The sequence below is a fragment of the Chiloscyllium plagiosum genome, chromosome 4 (genome assembly GCF_004010195.1).
Source record: "Chiloscyllium plagiosum isolate BGI_BamShark_2017 chromosome 4, ASM401019v2, whole genome shotgun sequence".
Lineage (NCBI taxonomy): Eukaryota > Metazoa > Chordata > Chondrichthyes > Orectolobiformes > Hemiscylliidae > Chiloscyllium > Chiloscyllium plagiosum.
Genome location: NC_057713.1, coordinates 63,780,028 through 63,792,984, shown reverse-complemented (window position 1 = coordinate 63,792,984; position 12,957 = coordinate 63,780,028). Strand labels below are relative to the sequence as shown.

At 41.9% G+C, this 12,957-nt stretch overlaps 1 protein-coding gene across 5 annotated transcripts in view; it reads left to right on the top strand.

The window, feature by feature from the left end:
• Positions 1-12,957, top strand: part of st18 (ST18 C2H2C-type zinc finger transcription factor) — a 417,712-nt gene that overhangs the window by 386,267 nt on the left and 18,488 nt on the right. For all 5 annotated transcript variants that reach the window (XM_043688314.1, XM_043688317.1, XM_043688315.1 and 2 more), the window contains one exon: positions 7,570-7,791. In XM_043688314.1, coding sequence (XP_043544249.1) covers positions 7,570-7,791 — 222 coding nt within the window. The remainder of the gene's footprint in view (positions 1-7,569; positions 7,792-12,957) is intronic.

The window sequence follows — 12,957 nt, the reverse complement described above, 5'->3', positions numbered from 1 at the left end:
AGTACTTATCTTCATCAGAACCTTCCAGGATTTCCAGTATCAATGCCATATTTAAAGCCCAGCTATGTGCCAGATCAATTGTTGCCAATATTGCCCTGCAGCATGCACATTGTGGGAGGGGAATTAAAATGAGCTCTTTCTATGGGTACATAAGTGACATAGATGACACCACATTGCCAATGCAAGCTCACATAACTACAGAGGACAGCTCTAACCAAGTCCATGATACCATGGCTGACTCAATCTAACAGGACGGTTAGGGAAATAATAGGAGACAACAGTGATAAGGTATTCTACAGCTAGGAGAGTGGGCAATAGCAAATATAAGTCCAGATTGCTAAGTTGTTTCCTAGATGCCAGGGTCAGTATATCACACAGGAGCTATATAGCACTTTGTGAAAGAGTAATGAACAGCCAGAAATAATCACCATTTGATACAAAAGAGAGAGTTAGAAAGAAGGATGAGATTCTGCAGGAACCTTTCAGAATGCCTGGAAGACCAGCAAGCAGCCCCTGAAATGTAGGAATCTCCAGATTATTTTCAGGCCAAATTGTAGTGTGTACAGTGGTTGGAGGATACAGCAGATAAGTACATGACAAGAGAGATGCTGCAGAAAAGAGTACTTTCTGAGACATTTGGACTAGTCCTGGGAATGTGGAATCTTGACAGATGCTATGTGAAGAGAGTCAGTAACAACTTTCCTCAGTTTGATGGTGCCATTGGGTGTGTTTTCTTCCCTGGTAACAACAAACTTACAAATTACACAATTAGTTCCAGAATTATGCCCTTCACCTCCAACCATAAATCCCCTATCAGATTGGCCCTCCTTATTATTTGTTCATGAGATGTTGGCATCTCTGACTGGACAGAAAGGTTGATTGAGGATATTATATTTTAAATTGAATTGAATTGAATAGAATTGAATTTCTAGTCTCGTGTACTGAAGAACAGTGAAAAGCTTTGTCTTGCAAGCAATACAGGCAGATCACATAGTTAACTAGCACGGATAAGTAAATAATAGGTAAACAGCGGTAAAAACAAAAACACAGGTACAGGCGAATGTTAAGAGTTTGTGATTCCATTCCGTATTCTAACAACAGTCAGGTAGAAACTATTTCAAAACCGGCTGGTGCATGTGTTCAGGCTTCTGTACATTCTCCCCAATGGTAGAGGTTGTACAAAAATATTGCCAGGGTGGGATGGATCTTTAGAATGTTGGCAGCTTTTCCTTGACAGCGGGTCAGGTAGATGGATCCTATAGATGGGAGGTTGGCCTTAGTGATTGTCCAGGCCGAGTTCATCACTCTCTGTAACTGTCTCCGATCTTGAGTGGTAGAGTTGCCATGCCAGGTAGTGATACATCCAGACAGAATGCTCTCGATGGCGCACCTATAAATGTTGGCAAGGGTATTCGCCATTGTGACAAATTTCCTCAGCTACCTGAGGAAGAAGAGACGTTATTGGACCTTTGTAACCAGTGCGTCCACATGAAGAGTCCAAGAAAACTTGTTGTGGATGACCATTCCCAGGAACTTGACATTCTCTAAATAGAGTCATAGAGTCATAGAGATACACAGCACAGAAACAGATCCTTCGGTCCAACCTGTCCATTCTAACCAGATATCCCAACCCAATCTAGTCCCATCTGCAAGCACCCGGCCCATATCCCTCCAAACCCTTCCTATTCATATACCCATTCAAATGCCTTTTAAATATTGCAATTGTACAAGCCTCCACCACTTCCTCTGTCAGCTCATTCCATACGTGTACCACTCTCTGAATGAAAAAGTTGCCCCTTTATATCTTTCCCCTCTCACATTAAACCTATGTCCTCTAGTTCTGGATTCCCCCACCCTCAGGAAAATACTTTGTCGATTTACCCTATCCATGCCCCTCATGATTTTATAAACCTCTATAAGGTCATCCCTCAGCTTCCGATGCTCCAGGGAAAACAGCCCCAGCCTGTTCAGCCTTTCCCTATAGCTCAAATCCTCCAACCCTGGCAACATCGTTTCTGAACTCTTTCAAGTTTCACAACATCTTTCCGATAGAAGGAGACCAGAATTGCACACAATATTCCAACAGTGGCCTATCCAACATACTGTACAGCCGCAACATGATCTCCCAACTCCTGTACTCAATACTCTGACCAATAAAGGAAAACATACCAAATGCCTTCTTCACTATCCTATCTACGTGAGACTCCACTTTCATGGTGCTATGAACCTTCATTCTAAGGTCTCTTTGTTCAGCAACACTCCCTGGAACCTTAGCATTAAGTATATATGTCATGCTAAGAATGCTTTCCCAAAATTCAGCATCTCATATTTATCTGAATTAAACTCCATCTGCCACTTCTCAGCCCATTGGCCCATCTGATCAAGTTCCTGTTTTAATCTGAGGTAACCTTCTTTGCTGTCCACTACACCTCTAATTTTGGTGTTATCGGCAAACTTACTAAATATACGTCCTATGCTCACGTCCAAATCATTTATATAAATGATGAGAGGTAATGGACCCAGCACTGAACCTTGTGGCACACCACCGGTCACATGTCTCCAGTCTGAAAAACAACCCTCCACTGCCACCCTCTGCCTTCTACCTTTGAGCCAGTTCTGTATCCAAACAGCAAGTTCTCCCTGTATTCCATAAGATATAACCTTGCTCACCAGTCTCAATGGGGAACCTTGTCAAACGCCTTACTAAAGTCCATATAGATCACATCTACCACTCTGCCATCATCAATTCTCTTTGTTACTTCTTCAAAAAACTCAATCAAGTTTGTGAGACATGATTTCCCATGCACAAAGCCATGTTGACTATCCCTAATCAGTCCTTGCCTTCCAAATACATCTACATCCTGTACCTCAGGATTCCCTCCAACAACTTGCCCACCACCAACGTCAGGCTTACTGGTCATTAGTTCCCTGGCTTGACCTTACCGCCCTTCTTAAACAGTGGCACCACGTTAGCCAACCTCCAGTCTTCTGGCACCTCCCTTGTAACTATCGATGATACAAATACCTCAGCAAGAGGCCCAGCAATCACTGCCCTAGCTTCCCACAGAGTTCTCAGGTACATCTGATCAGGTCCTGGGGATTTATCCACTTTTATGCATTTCAAGACATCCAGCACTTCCTCCTATGTAATATGGACATTTTTCAAGATGCCACCATCTATTTCCCTACAGTCTATATCTTCCATGTCCTTTTCCACAGTAAATACTGATGCAAAATACTCACTTAATATCTGCCCCATCTCCTGTGGCTCCACACAAAGTCCGCCTTGCTGAGGGGTCATATTTTCTCCCTAGTTACCCTTTTGTTCTTAATGTATTTGTAAAAACCATTTGGATTCTCCTTAACTCTATTTGCCAAAGCTATCTCAAAGGTAGAAGACAGAGAGTGGTGGTGAAGGGTTGTTTTTCAGACTGGAAGCCTGTGACCAGTGGAGTGCCACAAGGATCGGTGCTGGGTCCACTACGTTTTGTCATTTACATAAATGATTTGGATGTGAGCATAAGATATACAGTTAGTAAATTTGCAGATGACACCAAAATTGGAGGTGTAGTGGACAGCGAAGAGGGTTACCTCAGATTACAACAGGATCTTGACCAGATGGGCCAATGGGCTGAGAAGTGGCAGATGGAGTTTAATTCAGATAAATGCGAGGTGCTGCATTTTGGGAAAGCAAATCTATGGATAGGGTAAATAGGCAAAGTCTTTTCCCTGGGGGCAGGGAGTCCAGAACTAGAGGGCATAGGTTTAGGGTGAGAGGGGAAAGATATAAAAGAGACCTAAGTGGCAACGTTTTCACACAGAAGGTGGTGTGTGTATGGAATAAGCTGCCAGACGAAGTGGTGGAGGCTGGTACAAATGCAACATTTAAGAGGCATTTGGATGGGTATATGAATAGGAAGGGTTTGGTGGGATATGGGCCGGGTGATTGCAGGTGGGACTAGATTGGGTTGGGATATCTGGTCAGCATGGACGGTTTGGACTGATGCATTTGTTTCCATACTGTACATCTCTATGATTCCATGACTCTATCTCATGTCCCCTTTTTGCCCTCCTAATTTCCCTCTTAAGTATACTCCTACTGCCTTTATATTCTTCTAAGGATTCACTCGATCTATCCTGTCTATACCTGACGTATGCTTCCTTCTTTTTCTTAATCAAACCCTCAATTTTTTAGTCATCTAGCATTCCCTCTACCTACCCACCTTTCCTTTCCCCCTAACAGGAAAATACTTTCTCTGGAGTCTCATTATCTAATTTCTGAAGGCTTCCCATTTTCCAGCCACCCCTTTACCTGCGAACATCTTCTTTCCAATCAGCTTTTGAAAGTTCTTGCTTGATACCATCAAAATTGGCCTTCCTCCAATTTAAAACTTCAACTTTTAGATCTAGTCTATCCTTTTCCAACACTATTTTAAAACTACTGGCATTGTGGTCACAAGCTCCAAAGTGCTCCCTCACTGACACCTCAGTCACCTGCCCTGCCTTATTTTTCAAGAGTAGGTCAAGTTTTGCATCTTCTCTAGTAGATGCATCCACATACTGAATCAGAAAATTTTCTTGTGCACATTTACACTTCCAGTCATGTTTGGAAAGTTAAAAACCATTACCACCCTAATATTCTTACAGCTAACCAAGATCTCCTTACAGATTTGCTTCTCAACTTCTTGCTGACTATTGGGGGATCTATAACACAATCCCAATAAGGTGATCATCCCTTTCTTATTTCTCAGTTCCACCCAAATAACTTCCCTGGATTTTCTGGGAATATCCTCCCTCAGTACAGCTGTATTGCTATCCCTTATCAAAAGTGCCACTCCCCCTCCTCTCTTGCCTCCCTTTCTGTCCTTCCTGTAGCATTTGCATCCTGGAACATTAAGCTGCCAGTCCTGTCCATCCCTGAGCTAATTGTTATGATATCTGAGTCCCATGTTCCTAACCATGCCCTGAGTTCATCTGCCTTCCCTGCTAAGCCTCTTGCATTGAAATATTCCAGTTTAATTTATCTCCCCTACCTTGTTCTCTGCTTTTGGTAGTACATGTGCTGTACATGGAATTTCAAAACAGATTTGATAAAATATCAAACAGTAAACTTGTCAGGAATATTAAATCCCATCATTTAAAAAAGACAGTGGCAACATTAAGATGAAGGAAGACATACGAAAAGTTTTGCAGCGGCTGCTATTATGTTTATTGCTTTCCTTAAAAATGATCCATACCTGGGAAACTTCAGTTTTGAATCAAAGAATCCTACATTGTGAATACAGGCCATTTGGCCCATCATGTCCACACAGATATTCTGAAGATCACCCTACCCAGAGCCACCCCCTCACCCTAGAATAGAATGGAATTAAATTGCCTTTATTGTCACATATATTCAATGAGTATCCCAAGTTAGATACAAAAGCACCTCGCACAGCTTCTTTAGTTGCAAGATTATAGACAATACAAAATTAAAATGTCTAGCATTACAGAATAAAGGTTCAGGACAATAGACCACACTGGCTTCCAGTCCATACCGGGCCCTGGCTCCAGACTGCACCAATGACACGTCGCGCTAGGAGGTCACCATTTCACACCAGGAGGCTGATGTGGGAGGCTTCTGTGCTGGGCCGAGAGGTCACGCCACCACATCTGAAGGCCTCTATGGGAGGAGGCCACTGCAGGAGGCTGGAAGTTTATCACGCCATGCTGGGAGGCCACTGCGCCAGGTTGAGATGTTGCCACGTCCTGCTGGGAGGCGACTGCAGGGCATCTGGAGGTCACCATTCCACCAGTGGGAGGCCGCTTTGGTCACCATGCTATGCTGGGAGGCTGCTACAGGACACCAGGAGGTCACCATTCTGACATTGGGAGACCGCTGTGGGTCGCCATGCCATACTGGGAGGCTGCTACAGAGGGCTGCTGCACCAGGCCAGGATTTGTTACTCGTGGAGACCAGAAATTGTCACCAGAGGCTGGAGATAAACAGAAAAAAAAGGAGAAGAAGAGAAAAGCACTAGGAGAAAAAAAAATGAGAAGAAAAGAAGAAGAAGAATGGGCAGAGGGGATGAAGTCCGGCTGGAGAGTCCTACTCCACCGCCACTTGGCAACTGATCTGTAACCTTTTATGTCCCATGGCTAAACCACCTAACCTGCACATTCTTGGATACTATAGGCCATTTAGCATGGCCAGCTGACCTAACATCTTTGCACAGTGGGAGGAGACCCAGAGAGAATATACAAACTCCACACAGAGACAGTTGCCTGAGGCTGGAATCACACACAGGTCACTGGTGCTGTGAGACAGCAGTGCTAACCACTGAGCCACTGTTTGCAAAGGAATAAAACGTAGAATTAATGAGAACTGTGAGCAAAATAGTGATAAACATCAAAAGGACATATGTGGGCTGCTGGATTAAGTCCACACATGGTAAATGAAATCTTTTGCTGAGAATTGTTAATTGATACATTTAGCTCAAAAGAATTAGGAGAGGCAATTGAAAAAATAAAGGGTGCAGTTTTGAAGGCTGCGCAGGAACAAAGAAACCTTGAGATTGCTATGTAGATAGGTTGAGAAAATGATTTTAAAAAAAGAAAATGTTGACTTCTTACACATTGACAGAGTAAAACAAGAAGGAAGTTATGATGAACCATTGGTTGTGTCTCAATTTGAACATGTGGTATAATTCTGGACATCACACTTAAGGAAGGGTGGAAGACTTTAAAAAGAGTGTAGATATAGGAATTATTTCCAAGAATGAGAGACACCAGATGCAATAAATAGATTAGAAAGTCTAGAATTGTTTTCCTTACAGAAGAAAGATGATTTGGAAATGCTGTTCCAAAATCATGAGTAGTTTACTTAAAATAGATAGAGACAAATTATTGCAATTGTTGAAAGGGTGAAGAATCAAAGGATGATAATATAATGATGATATAATAACAGTGGAACCAATGAGATGATGGACCTGGAATAGAAAGCATACCAAATGGTGACACTGTGAATTGTTGTAAAAACCCATCTGGTCCACTCATGCCATTTTAGGGAAAGAAATCTGCTGCTTTGGCTTCCATGTCAATCCAGACCACAATCCAGATCTACAGCAATGTGGTTGACTCTTGACATTCCTCTGTGCAATTAAGGTTGGGTAACAAATGCTGGCCTAGCCAGCAAAGCCCTCATCCCATGAATGAATTCTTTAAAAAATAAAGTAAATGGCAAAAGAATCAATGGCAGGATGAAGATTTCCTTTTTTACGCGGTGAGTGGTTTGGTTCTGGATTGAACTAGCTACAATTGTGGTGGTTGTAGATTATGGCTTTCAAAGAGCAACTAGTTAAGCACCAGAAATGTACAATTTTCAGGGTTATGGTAATAGGACTGGGATATTGGAGTAGCTGTAATGCCATTGTAGAGTGCTGGCATGAGTATCTTGAACCTATCACCCTTCTTTAGTGCTGCAGCCATCTTATGGTTCTTTGATTATATGATGACACAATTTTCTGCATGGCATTAAACAATAATCCATAGACAAGGTGGTTTACAGCACATTTTTACTGTTTTTTTAAGGTGCCCAGTGATAGGTTGTGATGGGCAAGGTCACATATCTGGGAAATACTCGTCACATCGCAGTGCATCAGGTTGCCCCTTAGCTGCAAAGAGACAAAAGGAAGTTTCTCTGAATGGGTCCCAATTCCCTTGGAAATCTGGCAAAGCAGAAGTTACATCCTGCCCTACACCAGGCTGTGATGGATCTGGTCACATTAATGGCAGCTTTGTCACTCACAGAAGGTCAGTATGGAAACAGTCCTTTTTGTTAGGTCTGTAATGAAAATGCATGTATTTTGTAACCACATTTGTAATGAGTAACCTGTTCTGCATTGTACTTCATATCTCAATGCAGATTAATTTCTTCCATTTTTATTGACTTGTATAATTTTTTAACTTGGAAAATCCTAGTACTGTACATTTACAAATTAAAATTATTTAAGAAATTTGTTATATTTGTTTCATATTTACTACTGAGTTAGAATGTGAAAAAGTTGAAAGATGATATAAGAGACAAAGAGCCATTGTTATGATATGGGATAGGAAATTAGATTAGATTAGATTAGATTACAGTGTGGAAACAGGCCTTTCGGCCCAACAAGTCCACATCGACCCACCGAAGCGAAACCCACCCATACCCCTACATTTACCCCACTACGGGCAATTTAGTATGGCCAATTCACCTGACCCTGCACATCTTTGGACTGTGGGAGGAAACCGGAGCACCCGGAGGAAACCCACACAGACACGGGGAGAACGTGCAAACTCCACACAGTCAGTCACCTGAGGCGGGAATTGAACCCGGCTTCTGGCACTGTGAGGCAGCAGTGCTAACCACTGTGCCACTGTGCTGCCCAAAATGTTTTCTGACTGCAAACACTTCAAACACTCAGACAAAATATTTTTATGTACTTTTGAAACCAATGCAATAACTCAAATGTGTTTTCTGGAAAATGTAGCCCCCCTTCAGATAAGTTTAACATGGATAGTCACCTACTTTTGGAGCTTTTCAAGTTGGCTGCAGGATGATGGATTATATTGTTACGATTTAAGCACTTACTGGATATAATATAACAACTAGAGGAAATGAAATTAATCAGAAGGATAATTAATTGGTAGTACTGTGGTATACAGGAGTGATGCCCCTGCGAGTGTTTCATTTTAACTTTGAACCCCATGAATACTTACGTCATCACATAAACAAGAAAACCTTCCTTCAACCTCCCTCAACTGATAAATCAATACTCCTCCGTGTTGAACATTACTTGAAAGCAGCGCTGACTAGCAAGCAATGTCAATCACCAACAATACCTTGTTAGAAACTCAAATGATAGATTTGGCCAATTTGTGAAGAGCAAAGCTGCAAGTCTAGACTTGTGGCAGATAATGAGAGAATATTTATGTTGGAAATTACTAAGATAAAAGATAGATTCTGTGGATGCTGGTGATCTGAAGTAATAACAGAAGTTGCTAGAGAAACTAAGCAGATATGGCGACATTTGTGGATAGAATCAGAGTTAACATTTCAAGTCCAATGACTCTTGGAGCTGAAGTTAAATGGAAGAGTGACAGAGTTTGTGCTATTGAAAATTAGAGAGGGACAAGTGAAACAGAAGATCAGGTCATGGAAAGATTAAGGAGTATCCTAGGCCCAAACATCTTCAGCTGCTTCACCAATGAGCTTCTTTGCCTCATAAGGTCATGTTCACTGATGATTACACAATGTTATTACCATCTATAACTCTCAGATATTGAATTAATCCATGTCCAAATGCAACAAAACTAGGAAAATATCCAGCTTGGGTTGACAAGTGTCAAGTGACATTCACCCAATCAAATGCCAAGCAATGAACATCTCCAGCAAAAGAGGAGCTAACCATCGCCCCTTGGCATTACATGTTATTACAATTGCTGAATTCCCCTTTATCAACCTCCTGGGTTACCATTGACTACAAACTGTACTGGACTAGCCACATAACTACTCTGGGTACAAGAGCAAGACAGATGCTACGAATCCTACAGTACACTACCTACAAGGCACAAATCAGAAGTGTAATAGAATACTACCCACTTGTCTGGATGAGTGCAGCTTCAACTACATTTAATATAGTGTGCTGTTTTGGTCTCCTTTTCTGAGGAAGGATGCTCTTGGTCTCGAGGGAGTGCAGCGAAGGTTTACCAGGCGGATTCCAGGGATGATGGGACTGATGTATGAGGAGAGATTGTCCAGCATAGGATTGTTTTTGCTGGAATGCAGATGAATGGAGGGGGTGGGGGGTGAGATCTCATCGGCACTTATAAAATTCTAACAGGACTAGGTAGGGTACATGCAGGTAGGATGTTCCTGATGGTGGGTATGTCCAGAACCAGGGGTCACAATCTGAGGATTCAGTAAGACAGAGAAAAGGAAACATTTCTTCACCCAAAGAGCAGTGATCCTGTGGAATTCATTACCACAGGAAGTGGTTGATGCTAAAACATTGAATGTATTCAAGAGGTGACTAGATATAGTACTTGGGGCAAATGGGATCAAACGTCGTGGGGAGAAAGCAGGATTAGGCTATTGAGTTGGACAATCAGCCATGATTCGCGTGATGAATGGCTGAAGGGCTGAATGGCTTCCTCCTGTTGCTATCTTCTTTGTTTCCAAATTAACATCCTAGACACCAGCTGGCTTGATAGGCACCACTTCAACAAACATTCCCTTCCTCCACCCCAAATGTTTGGTGGCAGTAGTAGGTACCATTTACAAGATGCATTGCAGAAATCCACCAAACCTTCTTACACATCATTTTCCAAATCTATGACCCCTACTGTCTAGAAAGACAAGGTTATCAGATACATGGGAAAACTGCCACCTGCAAGTTTCCCTCCAAGACACTAACCACACAGACATGGAAAGATATCATTATTCCTTCACTGTTGCTGGGCCAAAATCCTGGAATTCCCAAACAAAAATTGTAAGATTGTGGATGCTGTAAATCAGAAACAAAAATGGAGATTGCTGGTAAAGCTCAGCAGGTCTGTCAGGAGAAATCAGAGTTAACATTTTGGATTGAGGGACCCTTCCTCAGAACTTCCCCAGCAGTTCTGAGGAAAGGTCACTTGACCTGAAACTTAACTCTGATTTTTCTCCACAGATGCTACCAAATCTGCTGAACTTTTCCAGCAATCTCTATTTTTGTTCCTGGAAGTTCCTCCCTAATGGCATTGTGTTATTATTACAACACATGGACTGCAGTGGTCCAAGAAGGCAGCTCACCACCATTTTCTCAAAGGCGACTAGGTATGAGCAATAAATGCTAGCCAAACAATCAAACTCACCTGCTCTGAATGAGTAAAATATAAGGGAAATTAAAGATCAAATGTGTCAAAAAACATAAGGCAAAGGCAGTGGTAGGTAGTTGTTGAGAAAACAAGAAGGGTTTGTTTCTGCACAGTGGGGATAACAATATCAAAATGGAGGACAGAGTTCATGATCTGAGGTTGTTGAACTCAAGGTATTTTTAATAGATGTTTTTATTGAAAAAGAAGATTTTTCATATTTTTTTTACAACATTACAAAAATAATACAAACTAGTGTATTCCACTTTACAATATAATAACAACACCAACATAAGATTTTTTAAAAAACTAGCTACTAATCTATTCTACAAACAACCAAAACATAAAATAGGATATCATACATTACTAACAATAAACAAACAGGTAAGTAAATAACTAAATACATACTCAAGTCATAACAAAACCCGTATTTATAAGGGATTCCTCCTCCTGAGGGCGCCCCGAACCAGCCTGAACCATTACCACAGCTAAGCAAAGGCCCTGGACAATATGGCTGAAATATCTGTGTCAGTATAGTTCAAAAAGGGCTGCCATGGTCTTTAAAATAATTCCATTTTTTGGTGCACCATATTCGTAAGGAAGTCAAGGGGGATTTGATCCATGACTATCCTCTGCCAGTTTGAAAGTCCTGGAGGACCTTCGTATACCCAATTCACTAAAATATTTTTCCTCGCACAAAAAGAAAAGATAGTGAATAATTGAGAAGAATATACTTGATGTTCTGTTTTGAAGTTAATTGCCTTTCCGATGGTTACAGTATGTGTGAGTGGGTTTTGATTTGAGTGTCTGTGCAGGGCTCATACTGTCTGTACTGGATAGCCTGATGTGTAAACGTTAGTTAATATTGAATGTCCTCTCAGAGGTGTTTATTGGAAATCCAGGCTTTCCAATAAACCTGGATTTATTGGAACTGAGATGGCTGAACAATAGTTCCAGACAGCCATCTCAGCTCTGTGAGTTGTGTTTGTGTATTCTCCACAGAACTCATTCCAGCTTCCATTTACCTTTTAAAAGATTTGAAAAGTCCAGGGTTTTGTCCAGTATTTCAGATTTATTTATTCATTTGTCAGATGTGGGTATCTGTGGTTGCCAGCATTTATTGTCTATTCCTAGTTGCCCTTAAGAAGGTGGTGGTGAGCTGCCTTTTTGAACAGCTGCAGTCCACCTGCTGTGGGTTAACCCAAAATGCCATAAGGGAGGGAAATCCAGATTTTTGCTTGATCCTACATATCCCTCATTTGATACTCTATGCCCTAGGGTATCACTCTGGGTGAGCAAAAAATCATCACGACCCATAAACTAACTCCCCAAATGATCTTAAACCCAACACATACATATCCTCCCTTGAGACACAATATATTGTCTCTTGAAAGGAAAACAAAGGGCAGGATGAATGAAAATCACAACATACAGGTGTACAGTAAACAGTGGACATACATAAACCTTAAATACATTTTGTATTTACATAGGAAAACAATGTACATCCCCACCAAAGGTCCCTCCAGGAAGACAATATTCATACATTACACCAACAGCCCATGTATATTCTCTGGTGTTGGGATCACGTCAGATGGCCTCCTTCTTCAAAGACTGCAATTTTGCCTCCCATGTGGTTGATGATGCCCTTCAGTGCATCTCGTCTATATCCCGCACCTCCGCCCTCGAATCCCACCCTTCTAACCGCAACAAGGACAGAACCCCCCCAGTCCTCACCTTCATTTTCCTGCTCCTCGGATGTTGCCTGACCTGCTGTGCTTTTCGAGCACCATACTCTTGGCTTTAATCTCCAGCATCTGCAGTACTCACTTTCACCTCGAGACCACACCCTCCAACTGATCCCACTTGGGTTAGTGTCCCCTCATGTGTTTGGTGTATGTGTCTGCTTGGTTTGTGTTTCCTGAATTCTCGCTGCTGGAACCTTTGGAAGGTTGGAGTAGGGTTTGTGCAGTCACCCTGTCTCCCTTGGGCACCATTCGGGTAAGTGAACTTCAGTTTAAGTTTTAGTGTAATGGAGGCCATGGAATAATGACCCCTCCTCCAACCTCATAAAGTACCAAAACCATT